Genomic DNA, 17,358 nt, shown 5'->3' with positions numbered 1-17,358 from the left:
TTACTCTTTTAGTTTGACTGATGACAAGTCATGCTGCATGTATCGGTCAAATTGTAAAGACAACCCTGACAGTGGGTTCAAACATTTACGTTGCACCCACAAAGGGGTACCCCGTAATCTAGTGGACAGACCTAGAGATCCAAGTTCAATATGGCTATGCTTCATCAGTACGCTTCTATAGGAAAAACATAAAAATCAAATAGAAGGCCACTTTACTACTCTACTACTCTACTGCTTTTCAGTACTGGTACCTGATTGTATGCTTCGCGGGTAATATTTTTTTTTTTTTAGTACAAATCAATCTGGGCCTACATGTTGCTATAATTCACACTGCGTTTGCAGAGAGCTGGACTAGCATGCAGATACCTGTAATATAACGTCAGGGTTTTTTTTTTTGACAATTCAGGTACGTGCGTGTCGGTTGAGTTGAGTAATCAGATGCGCAGATTGTCTCGAATCTCCACCAAATACAAAGAAGGTCACTTCGAGATTCGCAGCCTGGAGCTCAAACACCCTCAAAATCTGCTATGGCCTTGACCTGGCACATACTAGTAGTTGTGGTTATCCTTCTGGCTGGTAGCGATGGCCTCTCACAAGATGAGGCCGCTGACTCGAAAATAACCTTCATGGAATCGGTGCTTTTGATTCGCTTGATCAATGCGGGTCATGATAGCGGCAGTGGAAATGCCAGTGGAGAACTTACAGCGAACCCCTAACATACTGACGAGGTGGATGACCAAGAGGCTGTCGACCCCAAGTAGAGAACAAGTCGCATGAACGTTATCGCCAGGAGGTGCCCCAGTCGACTACATCTTCTCATTTTTTCACATACAAGAACCTGCAGACAGGAGGAAAAATGGTGCGTTGCTGGATTGTTGGTCTGGATAACATTTCGCTCGATGCAGTTATCAGGGATGGCTAAACTTAACAATAGCTACTTCATGCTTTTCAGAGGACTACTTCCCTCGAGAATTCGGTCCGACTTCGATTGTCGGGCCAACATAAAAATCGAAGTTCAGGGTCAAAATCTGGGGTAAATGTTTGGCTTAAATTTAAATATAATCCGAGCCATATTCCTCGCGAAATCGTCTATACGATGTAATTAATAAGCAATCATTTCCACGAACCACTCACATGCGCACTTCATTTCTAGATGGAGAAGACTGGAGGCTTCTTCTACTTCCGCTTGAGTTTGAGCTATGCGGCAAAGCGTATTGGGTGGGAGGAGATCGCTCATGAGTTGCGTGTATACGGCCGAATGATAGAAGATCTAAAGGCTAGGCTACTTGCACTCAAGCGAACCTACAGTCGAGAGCTCGCACGTTTTCCACCTTCTCTACTACCGTCCAAGAAACAGTGTATCAGTCCAAGCTGATACAGCATCTCGTTTTTCTCCAGCTGCGGTTCGGAACCTCAACAATTTAACGGTTCAAAATTCTTACGCCAGCAAAGTAGATATCTACGAAATGCCCCTAGAAGGTCAAACGAGACACGGTATTTCATTTTCAATAGAAGGCCACCACCACAATTAAGGTCATGATGGTGTCATAGTATTCGTCCAATTAATCTACACTTTTTACGCAAAAACCTCTAATCAGATGCCTAGTGAGCAGCAGGTAGTGGCGGTTTGCGCTATTGTTGATGCCTTGACGCTTCCGTAACTTGGAGAGCAAGACTGAGGTTCCAGTTCTCCCGCTTGAGACAATTAAGCTGTTGAAGCAGATCTTCGTACTGAGCCACTTCGCTCTGACGTTGCGACTTGGTCTCTTGAACCTGTTGCTTTGCACGCGTTTCCTGCTCATTAGCAGTGGCTAAGGCTACCAAGAGCTGCTTTTGCCGGATCGACAACTCTGCAATCTTCTCTTCCTTGTGTGCCAATTCTTTCTTCAACGACGAAGTAGTTTTCTTTGTAGGCGGGGACGAAGATGATGACCTACCAGCTTTCTTCCGCTTCTCCAGATGTCGATATCGCCGCTCTTTCGAGTCGATCAATGCATCAAGTTCCTCAATGCGCTTCTGGTGGCTGTTATTGGATGTCAACGATCCACCTTCTGATGATTCTGACGACGATTGCTGCCTTCCTAGCTGTTCCTTGACCATACTCTGCTCTCGTTCTCGTGCTTCAGTTTGTAGCCGATTCATCTCCGTGTCATGTTGTTTTATCAACTTTTGTACCTCATCATCTCGTTCCTTATTGACTCGAGCTTCAGCTGCCATAATCTGTTGCGCCAATGCTTCCTCCATCTCGCGGCTTCGTAGCTCAAAATCAGCTTTAACTGCGTCTTTATCAGCATCGAGCTCTTTGTAAAGATTCCCCAGCGCAGTACGTTCCCGCTCCAACTCGCATACTGTCGTCTTTAACTTCTGTATGTCAGCTTTGAACCGTTCGACAGCTTCCTCGCTTTTTTCTGCTCTTCTTATTGCCTCCTGCTCACGTTCCACCACGACAATTAAACGCTCCGACAGATCTTCCAGACCACGTTTCAGCAACGCAACAGGCTCTTCGTGCTCTTTGTGAGCATTGGCAACCAGCACACGCGCCTTCTTCTCCATCTTCATCTTTTGCTTGGCCAATTTCTGCTTCATGCGCTGCAGTTCACGTTCCAACTGCTCACACTTCACTTCACCTGCCTTACAAGCCACTTGCGCAGCTACACGCTGCCTTGCCAGTTTCATGTCCAGCTCATCGCGAAACTGAGCCATTTGCTGCTGCATCGCAGTTGTAGCCTGTTCCAGCTGCTGTTCGGCTTGAGCGACCTGCTTGGCGCATCTCTTTTCAGCTCGATCCTCGCGGTCACGAGCGTCCTGTGCCCACTGCGCCCTCGCCGTCTCCAATTCAAGCGTGAGTTGCGCTACTTTAACAGTGAGCTCTGCTTTTTGCTGTTCGAGCGTCATATTCTCCGATTGCAACTTCAAAACCTCCTCGTCTTTCTTACTGGTATTGCTCCCTTGACTCTGATGTAACTGGGTGAGAAGATCTGCCTTCTCGCGTTCAAACTGGCCTCTCTCCTGCTCCAACAACGCTATAGTGTCTGCTCCACGCTTGCTTGCCAGCTGCAGTCGTTCCTCGAGAGACTGAATGACTCCATCTTTGAACGTTATCACGTCCTTGGCTTGAATCATCGCCTCTTCAAGCCGAGCAGACAAGGTGTGCAGCATTGATCGTTCATTTTCAGGCGTTTGAGCAGCAGCCGAGCCAGTTTTCAACAACCTGACCTCCTCCTGTAAGCGCGTCACCTCGTGCCCGACATCATCGAATTTTATGGTGAGATCTTGCAGTTGAGACTCTGCTGTGTGCTTCGCCGTCAGAGCTTCGTGTAGCTGTTGCTCGTGCTCAACCACCTGGCAGCTCATGGCTTGACTCAGTCGTGAGATTCGATCCACACACTTGTCCTTGATAGAGACCTCGTGTGCTAACGCACGCTCTAATTCCGCTTGAGTTGCTCGGATTTGCTCTAATTTGGCTTGGAGAGATAGTCCACGTAACGTGTCATGCGGGAGATGCTTCAGTAATTCATCAATTGCAGCGTGGGCAGTAGACTCATCAGACTGATTGGAACCCGCAGCGAATACTATGCTCCGCTTTAATGGCGAACTGGTAGCAGCTTTCGCGATGTCATACGCCTTGCGCAGACGTTTTGATACGGCTGACTGCTTCAGTGATTCTTCACTTTCGCAACTTGTGCTTGGACTAAGGCTTGGTGAATCCACTGGCTCTCGAGCTCGAGGAGCGATGAATGGTGGCTCGCATGTGGAGCCGCTTGAGGTGGTAGATCTAGCAGCATAAACCACCACAGAATCGGTCAAAATCGATCTGAAAAAGTGCTCAGAGAGACAAAATGAACGAGCACAGATACTTACAATGGCGGTGATACAGGCGGTAATGCTCCACTGGAAAATAAATTAGCGCGTTGCTCGGCTGAGTAGATTTGAGGAGCCTTGGGCACCTCAACGTCTTCACGACAACCTGGTGCTTGATTTTCTGCGTCCTTCGACAGTCGCTTCCCCGTTTCAAGAAGCTGATTCGAGCTGTTTCTCTCGACATATTCAGATAAATAGTTGATCGCGCTTGAACTCTTGATCTCTTTCGCTTTACACGCGTACAAAAGCGATTGGATGGCCTAATTTCCAAAAACAGTGTTATCAGATAATTCAAACGGAGAATTAAGAATAAAGTCACCCTTACCTGCTGCTGAAACTGCGCTGGCGTCTGAATTGCAACAAGCAGATACGTGGAGCTTGTATTCCCCACAAACGCTCCGAAGCCTGCGCTTAGCGTTTCATTCACTGAAAACTGCGGGTCCAAGAAATACTCTCCACGGTTTTTCTTCTGCGTTTGGTACATTTGTTCTCCTCTCGGCTCGATGATCGACCCTCCGTCAATGTCGATAACAATCAACCGTCCTCGTCGGGCCTCGCCATTCGCCAACAACGTCTCCACATGCAGCGCAAACACAAAATCCTGTTTCTGCGTATCCTTCAGTCTGCCCAGAGCTTTCGAATATAAATGCACGGCTTCTGCAGGTGTTTTTACCACGACAGATTGGTCCACCATCACCTTTTCCATGTCCTTCATGTCGACGGACGTCCCATCGGCTAGAAGGTCCATCAGAGCTTCGTTATTGCCGCTTTGGGCGCCCCAGCAACTCAGCAACACGTTGCACTTCTCTCCATCCTTAATACTATTCACCAAACCGCTGAAAACACGTCGTATTGCCAACGTAATCAGCCCCGGCTCAGCTTTTCCATTGCTCGGCTTGTGCTGGTCACCATGACACGCGAACGACTTGCCTGCACTCGTTGCACCCGTCGCTATTAGCGTAACAGCTCTTCCACCAACAACGTCGTCTATTGCACCTGTTAAGCTGGTCTGAAATACACGAGAATTGCTGTCGTTCACGTCGAAGACCTGCTCGAAGGTGATGCTGGCCACTCCCGGAGACATCTCGCTGTGCTCCAATCGGACAGTGGTAGCGCTCATGCGGCAGATACCGACAGCACCAGACGAAGATGCGTCGCCACGCAAGCGGATGAGCACATGTGCGCGCTCCATGGTGCAGCAGCAAGCGCCAAAGGTCGGTAGCAAGCAGCTCCAGCGCGCAATAATGCACCAGCGCCCGTTGAAACACAATGCGTGGTACACATCAAATACATGTCAAACCATAAAACGGTGTACTAATACTGTAGTACTTGTACTGTACAAGTACTACAGTATTAGTACAAGTTGTACAGCATCATACATATTTTGACATTTCAGACGATGGAGAACATATCATCGACGTTTTTATTCACAGTTCTTCTATTACTTGTTTGCCTTTTCGTTGGAGGCGGTAATTTCCTCGGTAGTCTTGCCACACAGTCGTTTATGCAGCTTCCAGGCTGCTTTTTGGCAATCTCGCGAGCAGTAAACAGCGTCTCGGCACCTCGCGCACTTGGACAATTTCTCGCTTGGAGCATGACACTGGTCGCATGTCTTTCCCTTGGTCTCGTTGAACCAGAACATTGTGTCCTCTTCACTAGGGTGGGTCACTCCTTTCGGGTCTTCTTCTCCATGGCAAAAGACGCTTTCGCAGGGGGCATAAAACTCCCACTTCTCGGTATGATGCATGAGATTCTGGCCCACACATCCAAACCTGCTCATCAACGAATCCAGTTTTCTGGTCTTGTCCTCCTTAAACTCGTTACTCAAGCTCTCCTGGCTAGCAGGGACAAACTCCACAGCAAATTGAGCCACCGATCCATAGTCCGCCTCCCTCGCAATAGGTGCGAACTCCTGGGAGATGGCAAAGTCGCTAAGACTGCGCATATTCTCGTCCTCCTCCGTTTTAGGGAGCGGTAAGAAATCCGCGTCGCCCAGTAAAAAGCAGAACATGGGCTTCTCATTGTCTGGTAGAGCTTTCGAATGCTCCACCACCGTCTGAAAAGTCTTGTACTGGTTGTCCGCATTGCGTCGCTCGCCCGGAGGAGCCACGTATACAAACACCAAGTCTGCGTCCAATGGATCGGACACAATGTCGTAACTCATGAGTTCACAGGATTTGGATACTCGTTCCTGGAACTCTGGGAAACCATTGGCCTCAATGAAGACCTTCGTACGAGGTCCAGAGGAGGAGATAGAACCTGTGGTGTGGTTGTACGTCTCCACCCACGAAGCGTGTAGGTACAATAGCCGGCAACCGATACCTGTGATGCGATGCTCTGCCTGCTGGAACTCGGTCTCTTTCCTGTGGATTTTAAGCAAGTTAGAGATGCATAAATGTATAGCAAGTTGCGTGAATACACAGAGTAGACGCGTACCATGCATAGTCGTAGCGCATGAAGACCTTGGAGGCCACGAGGCGCTCGCGCCACGGCGCCAAAGCAGCCGCTGGAGCTGCTAGAGGTTGTTGCGCCATGATGTTTGATTTGAGTCGATTGAAGCTGCTGGTTCGAGGAGATTCGATTCGTTCTTGTAGAGAGTGTTTTTCATTTAGAAAAGAGTTCGATTGTTCGAGAAGAATTCGAGACACGTGTGAAAAACAGCCACTTTTGAGACAAGGGAGAGATGACCATATCTGATTATACCGCTTCACGCTTTACTTAGTACAATAAATGATGTCGCCCTTCCTTTTGATTTGAAGCTACCAAAACAAAACGACGCTTGAAAATTGAAACAGTTTTGAAGTCATCAGTGGCTGGAACTGGTCGGCATAACTCAATTGTCTACGTGCGAGCAACAAGCAGAACCCCACGACACACGAATGCGATCCTTCAATGGTGGAGGTGTGTGCGGCCTCAACAGCCAGGCCGGTTATCTCTTTGAGCGCAAGCAGAACGCGTTGCGTCAACGCAGCTTTGGACGAGCCCGGGGTATCATGGGCACTCCGTTGAAGCGGTCTCGCGACCAAGACAGTGATAGCGACGAAGAAGCACAAAGGCATCCGTGGGGCCGACATGAACGCAGTGCGGTAATGGACGGTATTAAACGGATGCGGGTCTCGTCACCAACTGACTCACCCAAGAACGACGTGGACTCAGACATGACGGACGAGGAAGCTGTTACCCCAAGAACCACCTGGCGGGCCAACAAGGCTATCGTTCCAGCAGCTCCCGAAGCAGGCAAGAAAAGACCGCTAGTGCTCGCCACACCAGCAGCACAGGCAGAATTCCCATGGAAGACAATGCGGCACGATGACTACATGGCTGCTGAGCGGCCTATTGAGATCCCTAGCGACGCTTCTTGTCGCGCAATGGTTGTCTTTAACCCGTACCAGTCGATGCCATTGTCAACAAATCCACGGGTCGAACTCGTCGAGGACGACAAACACACAGAAACCGACACGTCGGAGAGCGAGGACGAGCACTTTGTGCGGTTCGAAGAGCTTCCAGAAGATAACGACGAGCCTGTGGACATGGATGTTGACTGAAGTGTTCGCAATGTCCAAGTACTTCAAGTGAACAGGCTTCACTAAGCGTATACGTGGTAGAAATATCTACTACGCACAACCATCGCCTCAAGCTGCTATTTAGCGCCAGCAGCACCAATAGGAAACTTATTTAGCAAACCATACCTTAAGAGCTAGCAGCGACTCGCGCAGCTCGCACAAAACACGATGACCTTTTACCATCAGCCAGCTCTGAGAAATCATTGGCCTCAATGAAGACCTTCGTACGAGGTCCAGAGGAGGAGATAGAACCTGTGGTGTGGTTGTACGTCTCCACCCACGAGGCGTGTAGGTACAATAGCCGGCAACCGATACCTGTGATGCGATGTTCTGCCTGCTGGAACTCGGTCTCTTTCCTGTGGATTTTAAGCAAGTTAGAGATGCATAAATGTATAGCAAGTTGCGTGAATAAACAGAGTAGACGCGTACCATGCATAGTCGTAGCGCATGAAGACCTTGGAGGCCACGAGGCGCTCGCACCACGGCGCCAAAGCAGCCGCTGGAGATTCGATTCGTTCTTGTAGAACGGATCGAACTCTAGAAAAGTGGGAGAGATGACCTTTTCTGTTGATACCGCTTCACGCTTTACTTAGTATACAATATATGACTTTGCCCCTCCTTTTGATTTGCAGCTACCAAAACAAAACGACGCTTAAAAATTGACTCAGTCATCAAATATTTCGAGAGATCTGATTAGCCGGGATGGCATTCAGACGGAAAAAAACCCATTAAAATTTTAATGGGGTTCTACAAGTTTCGTTGAGTAATAAAATAGACATCGTAGAACTTTCGATGAAAATGTCGATTTGCCGTTGGATGGCATTCAGACAAAAAAAACCCATTAACATTTTAATGGGTTTTTTTCGTCTGAATGCCATCCTGTCCAATCAGCATACGTACCGACAAGTTTTTGGCACTATGTGTTATTAGGCTGCCGCCTTCTGTCGGCCAATCAGAACGAAGTTGATATAGGGCTGTAATGAAAAATGAACTTTGTTAGAAACCGTCCCATACAAACAAAAATGCCCAGTTGGGATAATGCGTCAAAAAGCTTCGTTTGCTATGGGTAGGCAGACTTCGCAACCCCGAGCTGAGGACAAGTGTATGTTCTGGACTGCTCAAGTGGAATGTGGAACTAAGTTATTAGGGCTTGTAAGGAACTGGTTGGCATAATTTTTTTATCTTACTCTTTTCCTTACCAAATATTTTATCTTACTGGGCAGACAAATGATTACTCAATTGTCTGCCCAGTAAGATAAAGTATTTGGTAAGGAAAAACGTAAGATAAAAATTTAGATTAGGTTTGACAAACTGAAATTTTATCTTACCATCAACATGTTTTATTTAGGCGGAAAATAATTATTTGGTAAGGAAATAGAAAAATAAAATTTTAGATTAGGATCTTACAAGTTCACAAAAGCCACAATTAGTCGATCCATTATTGCCTTGAAGCAGTACACCCCCTCGTTGCATATTATGTCGCGCTTGCTGCTGCGTTCCTTGCGTTCGTCACCAGCGGTGGCTGCCTTTGCGGTCGCCAGCAGCTTCTCCGCTATGTCCTGTCCCCCTCCCACGCGTCTGGAGGCCGCCCAATTCGACAAACCGACATTCACGGAGCGTACCGTGGGCAACTACGAAAACCGCTTGCGTAAATTCAGTTCCCCCGAGCGTGTATTCGAGTATTTCTCAAGCGTGGAGATCGAGAAAGAATATTTCATGACAAGAGACGATCTAGCTCGAGCTGTGACGCCCTACACTTACCGTCACGGGGCCCCCATCGCCTCCAAGAATCCGAAATTCAACGCCAAAGCGAGTGCCGATAAGATCCCCAAAGATATGGCCGACGAGTATCTGCGACGTGTGCAGAAGCTCCTAATTGACAATGCCAATGTGTCCAAGAAAGAGGTCGAAGAGTTGCTGGCATTCAAGGACGAGCACGTGGACTTTGAGACACACATCAAGACGCTCAAGGCTTTACAGGTCACCAACGCAGAGTTCGACCAGTTCGTGGTCATGCACGGAGGACCGCAACGTCCCAAAACTTTTTTCGACATGGTGGACGCGGACGGCGATGGACTCATCAATTACGCAGAGTATATGTTCTTCAGAACGCTACTAGCGAGTAAGTTATTCTACTATTTATTACTTCCGAAGTATTTTTTTATATATATATTTTTTACAATTTGTGTAGTTCCGGAGCGGCAGTTTGAGTTGGCGTTCAAGATGTTCGACACTGACGACAACGGCAAACTGGACCACCGGGAATTCAAGCAGGTGGGCGTGGCCGAATTATTCATTTTGTAGTTTTTAAAACTAATTTTGTTGTGTAGATCATGGAGTTGATGCGGCTGCGCACGCCTGCGGGTCGTCAGGATCGTTCAATGCACGACGACGATGTACCCATCTTCAAGCACTTGTTCGGCGAGTTGGCCACCAAGTCCTTGTCTTACGACGAGTTCTGCACATTCCGTCGCGAGCTGATGCAGGAGATCATGCGCATTCAGATATCCTTCACACCTACATTTTGTTTGCTATTTGAGGTTTTTTTTTGTACTTATTCGAAGTTCTCCTTGACGACGGATCACTTCGAGCAGTATGATGTTGATGGCGACAGGACTCTCTCACCTCGTGAATTCGGAATGTTCCTGGTCTCACACGTTGACCAGGTTCGTCGTAGTTTATTAAAAGTATGCTGATATTGACTGCAACATTAATTGCTGCTCTGTGTGAATGTTTGTAGCGTCATATCGAACAGTGGGTCGAGCGCGTGGACAAACTGCAGCACCTAAGCGTTCGTTTGCTAAAGAATTCACAGCGATAGCTGCAAGAATGATCTAATATAGTCTGCGCTGTTAAATCATAGGGACATATCACGGAACAAGAGTTCATGGACTTCAACGTGTTCCTCGAACATCTGGATGAGCTGAAGGTGGCTATGGATCTTGTTATGCAAGCCCACGGAGTGAACAAAGGTACTCCTGCTTTTACAAACAGGTGGTCATCATCTTATTATTCATATCATTTGCAGAGCAATTCCACCGAGCTACGAGAGCAGCAGTGCGCGCAAGCAAGAACACGAAACCAGTTACTCCTCTGCAGATTGACATTCTGTTTGCGCTGTTCGACCTCGACGGTGGGTACTATCCTGTGTTTATTTCGTGTTTTATGAAGCTAACAATGTTGTACATGGCTACAGGGGATGGACATTTGTCCACGAAGGAGTTTATCGAGGTCATGCAGACGCGCAAAGACAGCGGGTTCACTGAGGTATTTGAGTTGTGTTTAGTTTAGTAGTTATTCAGTGTATCTAACCGGTATATTTGCCTGCTAGCCCCGTGACACAGGTGCTTTTAACTTCATCCGACGCATCAAGGAGTGCCTCGAGTGCATTTTGTAAGAATTCAGTCGTGACGGCACCATTTCGTCGCATTGGTACGCCGAAATGTGCCACATATCGTGTGTGTTTTAGCCAAAATACATGAACTTGGCTTATGTTGATGTCCCGGAGTATGGCCCGAACAAGACCTGGGCGTTCGCAGCCGCCGTATCTTCCTCTTGCTTCTTACTTTTGTCGTTTTTCTTGCCATCCGTAGACGAAGATGCCGGAGTCCATTTGAGCAGTTTGTTCTTGAACTGGGAGAGTCCTGATGAAGCGCTTTCCTTCGTGATGTACCATTTCAGATGCGACTCAAACTTCTGGAGCAGCTTTTTACTCGTACAGAGTTTGCTCTGGCAAATATACGGCGGGAGATCCAAGTCGAAGTTACTCAAGTTGACGAAGAAGCCATTGCAGTTGATTCGCAGACGAACGTTCCCCACTCGCACGTATTTTACGTAAAACAACTCGCAGTCATCCGTAGCTGTCGAGTCGCTTTCGTCGGGTATCTCGTCAGTACTGGAGATAGAATTCGGGGAGTTTGGTCCAGCAGACTCAGCAACCATACTGTTAGCCGAGTTGCTCTTGCGCAGCGGACGCAGCGAGTTTTGTGGTGAAGTTTGAGACATCCGAGACTTGGTGAAGGGAGAGCTGCCACCTTTTGGACCCAGCGATGACGTACTGCTCGATGCTGTGGGTGACGCTGGTCCGTAGGTGGACTTTCGACCCAGAAACACTTGCTCGGAGTTCTGCGGAGTTGGAGAAATGTTCTCGAAGAAGAATTTGTAGATGAGTTCGTAGAAATCTGCTGCGAGCTGGATGACGATCATGTTGGATACTTCTGGGAACATACTGACTTCCAAGACTTCCAGGACTCGCAGTTTCTGGCCATGAACTCGTACGATCGGCCCACTTTCTGCACGAACGACCAGCATTCCCTTCTGGTTTCCAGTGGTGCTGCTCTCAAGGCGTTTATCGACAAGAAGTTTCGCCTTCAGCACTGCAGTGGGGTCCTCGAAAGCAACTGATGAAGGCCCGGGGTGCAAGTTATTTATCTCAAGCCATTGGAGATTCAACGTTAGCTTGGTACAGTGGTTGGTAAAGTACGTGTGGCAACCTGTGAACCCCGTGATGCGAATCCCAACAAACTCGTGATCAGCGCCAGTAATTTCGGGACTTAACCGCAATTTCCACTGCATCCCGACGACTTTGAACGAAATCGCTTTCAGTGCTGTCGCTTTGGACCGGGAAGACGTCCCTCGTGTACGTATTTCTCTATTTCTCAACTCTTCTTCGAGCAGAACGTGGAGTTTTTTCGCTGAAGTCGACGCTGCCAAGGTGTTTGTCGTAGTTGGTGGGGTGAATACCGTGATGTCGCTGCCTTCCATCAGAAACGGAGACTCGGTTGAATACGTTCTCGGAGTGTACGTGCGCTTGGGTCGTCTGGCTACTGACGGTGGCGCTAGCAGCACATGTCGAATCACGTTCATGAGCTGATAGAACTGATGTCTATCAGTGGAGGGCTGCAAGAACGACAAATCTACTTCGGTGCTAGTGGCGCCGGTACTTTGTGTGTGCGTGTACGAGCTGGTGAGAGAGCATTCCTCCATAATCTGCTTCAGCAAGGCCGAACCTGGACCAGTATTAGAGTGCGAGTACCACAACACACCTGCTGAAATATCCACGTCAATTGGAGCCACATGAGCCGTAACATTGTCGAAAGTTACATTCGCAATTGTGTTGGTATCGCTCGCATCAGTGCCGATCTCAAAGTGGATGTGCTTGGACGCTACCAGCACGTTACTTCGTGTGTTTTCTTCGCGCACATTGATCTGTACGTCGTGGATATCGACAGTGTAAGCTTTCATGGCAATCGCGGTTTTTGGAGCGGCATAGTCGCTACTGTCTTCACCGATACTTTCACGTGTCGACTCAGACTCTTCGTCGATAGATTTTGACGATGATTCGCGGTCTTCCTGGGTCATACCGAGTTTTCCTTGCTGCAATAAGTCTAGCAGCGTATCTCGAGTGCTGCCTCGACGACTTCCGAATCTTGCGGTCTTAACGATGGTGTCACTAGTGTCGACATCGGAGCTATTGGACACGACGGAAGGAGGTCGAAAGCTACTGCGTTTTGTTCGCTTCGGAGGCGAAAGTGGCGCTGGTTCAGCCACATCACGTGCTCCGTCGATGTTTCCAGCATTTCGTTTAGTGTCCAAGATCAATCGAAGACTATCAACCGTCGTAGAAACCATGTAAAAAACGCTGTCTCGAGTTTGAAGCGTCCAGAGGAGCCTCATGGAATCCACTTGAATCGGACAAGACCCGTCTTTCAGGAAGAGATTATCCATCGAAGCAGATCGGCGATTGAGTAGTGACAATTTGCTTTTAATGTTCTGCGTCCAGTTTTTAGCAGATCGGGGCGATTTAGGCGGAGAAATCGCTGCAGAAGATCTCCGCACGGAGCTCGGAACATGTAGCATTGGAAGTCGTATCGCTGGGGTGTCTTGCTTTACAAGTTTCGGACGAGTTGAGATGCCGAACTCGTAATCAATCGGGACAAATGCGTCGTGCATTTTCTCGAAAATAGTCGCGTTTGACGGAGCGAACATCACGGTCACTTGTTCATCGAGAACTTCCCAGTTCTCGTCCTCATCAGGCGTGTACGAGTTTCGATAACTGGTTCCAACTGTTTCCAACGAGAAGTTTGATGCCATTTCCGATCCGAAAGGTAGAATTTCAGGAATACTCTTCTCACCAGCGACAAAGTCGTCCTCGACATGGAGTAGATATCCTCGGAACAAATGAAGATACACTGTCGCCTCCCAGAGCTTCCATTCCTGCTTCACATCGTCTGATTCCGAGCTATCTAGTCGTATCAGCCCATGTGTGAGAAACTCGTTCGCCACTACAAGCATTCCGATGTCCTGTGTCGCTGTATCCCACCAAGCGAACTGGATTGAATTGACGGATAAATCCCATTGTACGCCCACACATTGTACGCGTTTGGCTTCATCTGAACTCGCTTTGATCGAGTTTTCAACGGGATATTCGCCATTATCGTCGGTTATCATGTAGATGAGCCAGGGGACCACACAATCCCAGTTCAAAGACACTAGAGCTTCATCCACAATAGGAACGTGAGTTGGCGGATCGTACGAGTGTGTATGTCCCAGTGCGATTTCTGAAGACAAGGCAAACTGGAGCTGGCCAGCGTAATGAATCCCGTGCTGCCAGTGGATAAATGTGCTGACGCTGACTTCGGGGATAAAAAGAAGCTGCAATGAGTCATCACCGCTACGAATCCTCGTGTCGATGCGTTCAATGAAGTCTGCGTCTTCGAGCATGACACGCAGAGGAGAACACTTGAACCCCATGACTTGGAACTGGCGCAGATTAAACGCTACTTCGCCGAGAAGAACCCGCGTCACTTTACTCCCAATTTGTTCTCGACCATCTTTATCACCATAAGGACACGTAAGCTCAGCATTTTGAAAAGCAATGTCGACGTTCCCAACGAAACGTAGGCGGAAATTTGGCTGCTCAGCTATGGTTTCATCATGTATTTGCGGTTCTTTGGTATCGAAAGCTTCTTGAAGAATGGGGATCAAGCGGAACAAAGAATCAAAGAGTTTTCTCTCCATGGCCAAGTGAATTCTCTCTGTCAACATGCTTAAGTCAAAACTCGTGGTACGCGGCACTACTAAGTCGTTTTCCCATGTCAACAATCGACTCCACTCGACGTCTGTAATCGAGAAATGCAGCTCTGTGTCCTGCAACTCAACCAACCTTTTCAACGGTATCACAGCTGTAATTGCACTAGCAGAAGCTGTCCCTTCCACAGTCATAACTTGCTGTGCAACTTCAGCAAAAGACCGTCCAGTAAGTTCCGTCTCCAGACACTGAGAAACCCGAGTGATGGTTTCTGGAACTTCTCGTGGGGTGCATCGAGTCATTTTGACGCCAAGGTTGTCAAACTCAATACTTGCAGTCTCATTTTTTGCATCTTCCAGCTCAATTGTAAATTTCCCACAAACGAAAGAGATCCCTTGAACAGAAGTTTGTTTTACGGCATTTGTCTTGTCCGATGATCCACTGGTGAGTTGGTCGAGACGCAGAAACAGAAGTAACATTCGACTTTGAGGACGAAGATGTGCTTTCAGTGAGCTGCATCTAATGTCGCTTTGAATTGGGACCTTGGTCAGGTACCTTTGTCGCCCAATACTGCTTCTGTTCTGGAAAGAAACATTGGTCAACGTAATTGCTGACGGCTTCTCTCCCCAACATACACTCGCGTTTGCCGAGTTGAATGCAGTGGTAACACATAGCTGCGTTGCTCGGTGATTCACCTTGGTTTCCGTTAGGCAAAAAGCGGCTGAGGGTGCCACACCTGGGATATCCATCACATCTATAGCTGTGTCTTTCGAGTAAACGTTTGTACTCAGTATTTTCGGTACTGCTTGGTCAGTTGGTGTCCGAATTTTCTTTGACGAACTTGACAGTAGCAAATCCAGCTGATCAATTATGTTTTTAGTCGCGGCCCATTCGAGTAAAAACTCCTTGTGTTCCCGGTAGGGCCATTTCACGTTGGTATTCTCCAGGTGAATATCCATATCCACTTCTGAGACTTCGTCTGTTATCTTTTCTTTACGATCGACTTTCACGTCGTGAAGATATATCGCTGGGAATCGACTAGAGTTTTCGCGATTATCCGGAAGTAAACCATTGATCGAGACGAACTCGAACTTGACAGACATTTCAGTTGTTTTGGCTTTTTCAGCTGGGTCTAAACAAGTACTTGGACTCAATTTGACCCCTCCAAAAACCGCCGAATGCGGGTTAAGTCCATTTGGCGCCACGTCAACAGTAATGTGCTGAACTGCTATAGAGCGTATGATGAACGACGAGCCATTATCTCCTCGAACGGGAGCTAGTGGAGTTTGGATCGATGTAGCCATTCCATAAACAGTGAAGTCGTCTGTTCCACCGCCCTTAGCGAAGGCTTTGAATGACAGCATCCAAGCAGTAACTTCGATTTCAGCATCCCAATTAATGAGGTCTTTCTTCTCGTGCGCTGTGAGTCGATCGCTAGCTATTATGCTTGGATATAGCATCCTTTTAGCTTCGACCTGACATTTTTTCACACGTTCCTGAGCTGCTATTAAAGAGCGGAATATCTTCTCAGAGCGGTGACTCAAGAAGATATCAATCTTTTCGAAAGCTCCGGTAAGAAGTCCGCGATTCAGCGCTGTTTGCTTTGCATGTACCTCGATGGAGCACACGGATACCATTTTTCTTTTTGATGCTAGGTTGTGAACACGCGCGTTCCGGACCAGAGCTTCTACTTGAATCCTCACTTCGTCACGTGTTGCTGGAGATTCCAAGACTTCGTTTTCAGTGCAACTCTCATTCAAGGACTCGAGCTGTTTCAGAATTCTCAGCTTGCGAACGTCAGCGCAGAATTGTATTGGGATAAGTCCACCAGGTTCCACTTCGTTCACAACTGTAATGCTGATACTAAAGTTGTCAATCTCAATCTCAGATGGAGTAACTGGCGGTACAGCAAAATCTCCCGAACGATTTGATTTCACATCGCCGACAACAGCTAATCCCTTTCGGATAACTTCATTCCTTGCTGTAAGCGCACGCTCTAAAAAGGCAGTCGAGACCGTGAAGCTGGTTGTCTGCTCTTCACACCCAGTCACCTTACACCCAAGGAAGCGCTGGTTCCGCAAGTTTAGGTCCAAAACAGCACTGGTGTTAGGGATATCCACACGCAGACCATCACTTCCGTCGCTTTCGTCATTCGTTGCCACTTGGCCGTCAACCTGAGGAGAGCTGTGGATAGCCATCGACTTTGTTTGCACCTTCAGCTGTAACATGTCGCGCTGCACAAACACGTCGGTGATTCCAACGTAAAGTCCTTGACACAAGAACTTAGTCATCGTCTCCATACAATTGACTCGAAGCCGAATACTTTGCACTGTCAGATCCACAAAACGCATGTAGCAAATCGGATTCATTTTGGCTAGACACAGTGAGAGAAGAGACGTCGTTAGTACCAAAAAGATCAAAACTCGCAGAATTCATACTCACGTCGAGTGCCTCCATCCCTCGCGACTGTTTTCTTGGGTAAAAGAGCATCCCTTAGCACTTCTTCATCGATTTTCTCCACATCTCCAATTATTTCATCAATCGCCAAGACACAAATTTTGACAAGGCCGAACGATTCAAAGAACTCCTTTACGTGGCTCTGTACTTCCACTTTCGTGAGGATTACACGCCAGCAACTGGATCCATTGCTACTGAGCTCTACATTGAAAAACCTTAATGGCTGGAGGGACACTCGTTCCACTCTAACCGTAACAGGAACTAGTTTGGAATTGCGCGAACGAGATTTGGATAACTGGAATGTGACGGCCTTGGAGAGTAGGAAACCCGTGACTCGATAGCGATAGAGGAACAGCCATCCTAGTATCCCCAGTAATACAATCCATTTGCGATGCCAGTGTGATGTATCCCTCACCTCCATCGTGGATACACTAAACGCCTTTTGCA

General features: G+C 47.9%; 7 protein-coding genes across 15 annotated transcripts; 3 read left to right on the top strand and 4 right to left on the bottom strand.

Annotated features, from left to right (window-relative positions):
- Positions 1–856: 856 nt before the first annotated feature.
- On the top strand, positions 857–1,375 carry PPTG_22888 (hypothetical protein; the record flags this gene model as incomplete). Its single annotated transcript, XM_008907092.1, has 2 exons — positions 857–859; positions 1,154–1,375. The coding sequence occupies 2 exons, from the start codon at positions 857–859 to the stop codon at positions 1,373–1,375; spliced, it is 225 nt and encodes a 74-aa protein (XP_008905340.1).
- Positions 1,376–1,489: 114 nt separating this feature from the next.
- On the bottom strand, positions 1,490–5,130 carry PPTG_11882. Of its 2 annotated transcripts, XM_008907090.1 has the most exons (3): positions 4,187–5,130; positions 3,862–4,121; positions 1,490–3,775 (listed from the first exon to the last, which is right to left on the bottom strand). In XM_008907090.1, the coding sequence occupies exons 1-3, from the start codon at positions 5,051–5,053 to the stop codon at positions 1,633–1,635; spliced, it is 3,270 nt and encodes a 1,089-aa protein (XP_008905338.1). In that variant the 5' UTR covers positions 5,054–5,130; the 3' UTR covers positions 1,490–1,632. The 2 variants fall into 2 exon arrangements, with proteins under 2 accessions (XP_008905338.1, XP_008905339.1); XM_008907091.1 differs by having other exon boundaries at positions 3,862–5,130.
- Positions 5,131–5,302: 172 nt separating this feature from the next.
- On the bottom strand, positions 5,303–6,395 carry PPTG_22887 (hypothetical protein; the record flags this gene model as incomplete). Its single annotated transcript, XM_008907089.1, has 2 exons — positions 5,303–6,224; positions 6,298–6,395. 2 exons carry the CDS (start codon positions 6,393–6,395, stop codon positions 5,303–5,305), a joined length of 1,020 nt encoding a protein of 339 aa, XP_008905337.1.
- Positions 6,396–6,740: 345 nt separating this feature from the next.
- On the top strand, positions 6,741–7,406 carry PPTG_22886 (hypothetical protein; the record flags this gene model as incomplete). Its single annotated transcript, XM_008907088.1, has 1 exon — positions 6,741–7,406. One exon carries the CDS (start codon positions 6,741–6,743, stop codon positions 7,404–7,406), a length of 666 nt encoding a protein of 221 aa, XP_008905336.1.
- A 145-nt stretch (positions 7,407–7,551) lies between these two features.
- On the bottom strand, positions 7,552–7,873 carry PPTG_22885 (hypothetical protein; the record flags this gene model as incomplete). Its single annotated transcript, XM_008907087.1, has 2 exons — positions 7,552–7,780; positions 7,854–7,873. The coding sequence occupies 2 exons, from the start codon at positions 7,871–7,873 to the stop codon at positions 7,552–7,554; spliced, it is 249 nt and encodes an 82-aa protein (XP_008905335.1).
- A 955-nt stretch (positions 7,874–8,828) lies between these two features.
- Positions 8,829–11,037, top strand: PPTG_11880 (hypothetical protein). Of its 8 annotated transcripts, XM_008907086.1 has the most exons (9): positions 8,829–9,546; positions 9,616–9,698; positions 9,755–9,928; positions 10,010–10,090; positions 10,165–10,215; positions 10,288–10,396; positions 10,453–10,557; positions 10,621–10,691; positions 10,756–11,037. In XM_008907086.1, the coding sequence occupies exons 1-9, from the start codon at positions 8,901–8,903 to the stop codon at positions 10,819–10,821; spliced, it is 1,386 nt and encodes a 461-aa protein (XP_008905334.1). In that variant the 5' UTR covers positions 8,829–8,900; the 3' UTR covers positions 10,822–11,037. The 8 variants fall into 8 exon arrangements, with proteins under 8 accessions (XP_008905334.1, XP_008905331.1, XP_008905332.1 ...); XM_008907083.1 differs by having other exon boundaries at positions 10,288–10,557; XM_008907084.1 differs by having other exon boundaries at positions 9,755–10,090.
- On the bottom strand, positions 10,705–17,332 carry PPTG_11879 (hypothetical protein; the record flags this gene model as incomplete). The annotated part of the gene is made up of 2 exons (XM_008907078.1): positions 10,705–16,828; positions 16,897–17,332. The coding sequence occupies 2 exons, from the start codon at positions 17,330–17,332 to the stop codon at positions 10,914–10,916; spliced, it is 6,351 nt and encodes a 2,116-aa protein (XP_008905326.1). The 3' UTR covers positions 10,705–10,913.
- Between the last annotated feature and the right edge of the window lie 26 nt (positions 17,333–17,358).

The sequence above is a fragment of the Phytophthora parasitica genome (assembly GCF_000247585.1).
Source record: "Phytophthora parasitica INRA-310 unplaced genomic scaffold supercont2.25, whole genome shotgun sequence".
NCBI lineage: Eukaryota > Oomycota > Peronosporomycetes > Peronosporales > Peronosporaceae > Phytophthora > Phytophthora nicotianae.
The sequence above is the reverse complement of the archived record's forward strand: the minus strand, read 5'-3'. Positions and strand labels throughout refer to the sequence as shown.